General features: G+C 33.4%; 1 protein-coding gene across 4 annotated transcripts in view; it reads right to left on the bottom strand.

Moving 5' to 3' along the window:
• Nucleotides 1-1,934, bottom strand: part of LOC108747508 (tolloid-like protein 2) — a 26,818-nt gene extending 24,884 nt beyond the window's left edge. For 3 of the 4 annotated variants that reach the window (XM_018485049.1, XM_018485050.1, XM_018485051.1), the window contains exon 1: nt 1,692-1,934. In XM_018485049.1, coding sequence (XP_018340551.1) covers nt 1,692-1,881 — 190 coding nt within the window. In that variant the 5' untranslated portion in view covers nt 1,882-1,934. The remainder of the gene's footprint in view (nt 1-1,691) is intronic. The other variant, XM_018485048.1, reaches the window with a different exon arrangement.
• Between the last annotated feature and the right edge of the window lie 2,003 nt (nt 1,935-3,937).

Raw genomic sequence — 3,937 nt, 5'->3', positions numbered from 1 at the left:
TATATATATATATATATATATATATATATATATATATACACACATACATACATATATCTGTCGTAATTTCAATTGACGAAATTGATTAGTCTAATAGGGACATATTTAATTATAAACAAATTTTGTTAATTTAAAGAGTGTGATGTTTGAAAATGCAAATTTGACAACACAAAACAAATTCCGTTTCAAGTTATTCTACTGGCCAATCGAAACATCGCCATTTTTTGTCTTTGTTCAAGCCGTTAATAGATTCTTCACAAAGAACAAAGAATTTAAAAACTTTTATTAACGATTTACATTACATCGATTGTATTTGCAAAACATATAAAAGATCTCTATTGCATTTAACTATTTTTTTTTGTAATTAACAATAATCGACACTATGACACTACGACACTCGAATCAATAACTACCAGACAACACAAAATCCAAAATTGAGACAAAAGACATGTCTTTTAGACGCACAAGTTGCGTCTTTTATTCCCATTTTAGACATTTTGTGTTATATTACTTTGAGTTTTTTTACTTTGTTATTATATTTCTCAAAGAGATTATGTAAGCGACTCTTAAATATAATAATAGGTATTTTATGTGTAAAAAGAAAATGACGAGAGAAAAAATGAACAAAATAATGCACCTAGAAACACAAACGTTAATTTATCCAGATTCTGTTGTAAATTATATTGTTTAAAACGACTATTATCATCTATATTCTTATATATTAAAACGATGATTCTATTTAAAGGAAAAATTTTATTCTTAATTTTTTTTCAAGATAAGCTACCACACCACGTCTGAAAAATGTGCCGTGCCATATCATTATTCATCCCCTTCTTTTTTACTCTATTGCTGACTCGTCTACAGTTCGCGAGACACTTCCAAGATAATCATTTCGAGAAGATGAAAAGACGTCCCTACCTCTTCTTGCAATCCTTAAGCCTCAGTCGAATTCATCTTGAGTACAACGAGATAGGTCTCTAAAGCTCTAAAAGAAAAGGAATTACCTAATGGAAAACAGAAATCATTTGTTCGAGAATAATCAATGTCCCTTTCAAAGACCAAGAACATTCATCCTTAATTAGTTATCTATTTACATTATTATTTTGTTTGTTGTCAATTATATTATAAATTGCTTATACCTTTGTTATCGAATTGATTGTTTAAACATTGCTTATAGGTATATTTTATGTAAACGCAATAAGTATCTAAAATGATAGTTGTATCTAAAATGTTAAGATAAAAAAGGAGACACATTGAAAAATTAATGTGTTTTAATTAGGCAAATTCCTTCAATTAAAATTATAATAAAGATTATGATATACTTGAAGTTAAAGAAAGAATCAGATGTACATATACATATATAATTAGATTACTCGTACATGCATTTATTTATATATAAAAATCTATTTTTCATCATTTGTAGCGATTACAATAAATCTATGCCGGGCCTCACTGCATCGCGTGTCGAGTTTGAAATAAAAAAAATTTATTTGATATTTAAAAAATTCGTAATTACATCTATTTTTCTATAAATGCCTGCATTGTTTTTAGCTAGTCCGACGTACATAGTTACTAGTATAAATAATTATATATGGGTATAATATAGTATGGGTATATAGTATAATATAGTATAATATAATTACTAGTAGTTAATATAATTACTAATCTTTCTCTTTACTTTTGGTACTTACCTGCCTTGCAAATATCAGTGTCTAAATCTCCAGTAATAATGTGCGGAAACTTGGTGTTGAATAGTTCCTCGACAGAAAACTTGTGTCGTCGTTTGCCGCGCTCATTTTTATCAGTGTCATTTTCAACAGCTCGGCAATCGACGATCTTGGCCAGCAAGTAGACGATTGCGAGTACCAAGAATGTCCTCATCTCGAGATTATCGTATAAAATATTGATACGGCAACGGCGACGCCGGCGATGATGACGACGACGATGATGACGACGACCACGATGACGACGTCGACGACGACGTCGACGACGACGACGACGACGACGACGGCGGCGGCGGCGGCGGCGGCGGCGACAGCCGCGGCGACGACGACGACGGCGACGACGACGACGACGACGACAAAAATAGTCTCTCAAATACCAGTTGGATCATAACAAATCAAACGTGCTACTGTCCGCGCGTACACATTTTTATATCAATGAAAGAAATTCAAGCATGCAAAAACGTTAATTTTTTTGTTACGTGAGTAAATCATTGATCACATTAGTATTCCGCACGTTTTCATTCAACAATTATGACACGTGAGAACAACTCGTAGCGAACGCGGGAGAACTCTTGGAACACGGAGAACTTCACACGGAATATCTATTGCATAATATACATTCAATCAATTAGCACGCGTTGTCTCAAACATGTAATTTGGTTACTGAACAATTAAAATTTACGTTATGATTTGCCGGACGGAGCGGACGGCAATCGTCCTTGCGTGGAGAACGTGGAGAACAGACTGAACTGATGATATCCCTTGCGGCAGGCACGAACGCGTCGTTCGAAAGCGCGCGCTCATACTGACATTAAGTCGTGAGAGGGATGAAGAGGAAGGGGGATATATATGTGTATCCAGAGGGGATGCCAACCGGTCCCCTCCTCACAAACTGCACAGCACGAGGGTGGCCGAGACACTGACCGAGCTTCCGCACTTGGAAGAATGTGGGAACGGATCCAAGAGATTTCTCAATAAATGAGACACATGAATATTTTTCTGCGGGCTGCAGAAAGAGAGAGAGAGAGAGAGAGAATATTTATTTTCATTTAAACAACACACATTACTTTAACATCTTTTAAAGAGGCAAGATAGTTAGACAAAATAATAAATTTTTGTTATTATAATACAAGAAACATATGTTGTTTAACGATTTTCTGCTTCGATTTAGACGCCTTTTTTGATGCCTAAACAGATATATTCATTATTGAATATTACAATTAATTTGCAATTATATATCGAATTAGAAAATAAACTGTAACTTGGCGCGCTTGTATTGTAAGTAATTTCTCTGAGATATAAAATGCAGAGACATTTAAAGTAAATGACGTACTTGATTATTCAAATAATAATTTAATTATATTTATACGCAAATGCATATACTTATTACCTTTATACGAGCACCCGCGCAAAAGTACCGTTTAGATATTAAAAGTATTTTAGTCTTAATAATAGTACACAGAAAATAGTAAATTTATATATTACTGATTGGTGAATTTGTGAATACATCGTTAAATAATTCAGAGTTATATTTAGCCTTTGAAACATGTGTTTCACATCCCACATGAGAGTTCGTGGTCGGCGTCAAGTATCGAATTACTGAGATCACGACCGTTGTAAACACTACTCGTTTGTTTTAAGAATATATATACATAATAATAATAACTATTTTTGAAAGTGTAAAAAACAAGAAACGACCCTGCAGCTTGCATTCTGATTCATCTCTCAATAATATATTCAAACATGGTAATTTAAGGCTTGACTCGAGTAGGATAATGTAAGAAATGAGATAAAATCTTTTCTCATAGTTTTTACTGCAAATACACACACACACACACACACACACACATATATATTATAGATTCGGCAACTTTTATTTTCTTACAATTGAAATAATTGGGTCGTAACTGATAAAAATTTGTTAAAAATTAACTATAATGATGTATGTACACAAAAATTTGTGAGGACTCCGATCGGCAATTTAGGCTATGCGCGCGAGTTGATGAAGTAAAGAGGAAGGAACCACAAGCTGAAAATTGGCCGAAATGTGCAACAAAATCCCAGCTCAATTTGCTTCAGAGGAATAATTATAATTGGCCAGCTTCATTATCGATGTTATAACTTCGATTGACGTAAATCGAGCCGTAATAAGTAATACATACATAAACAGTAAGCAAATTGACCAATCACAGTAGAGACCGTATATATATATA

Source organism: Trachymyrmex septentrionalis, unplaced genomic scaffold, assembly GCF_001594115.1.
Source record: "Trachymyrmex septentrionalis isolate Tsep2-gDNA-1 unplaced genomic scaffold, Tsep1.0 scaffold2, whole genome shotgun sequence".
Classification (NCBI taxonomy): domain Eukaryota; kingdom Metazoa; phylum Arthropoda; class Insecta; order Hymenoptera; family Formicidae; genus Trachymyrmex; species Trachymyrmex septentrionalis.
The sequence above is the reverse complement of the archived record's forward strand: the minus strand, read 5'-3'. Positions and strand labels throughout refer to the sequence as shown.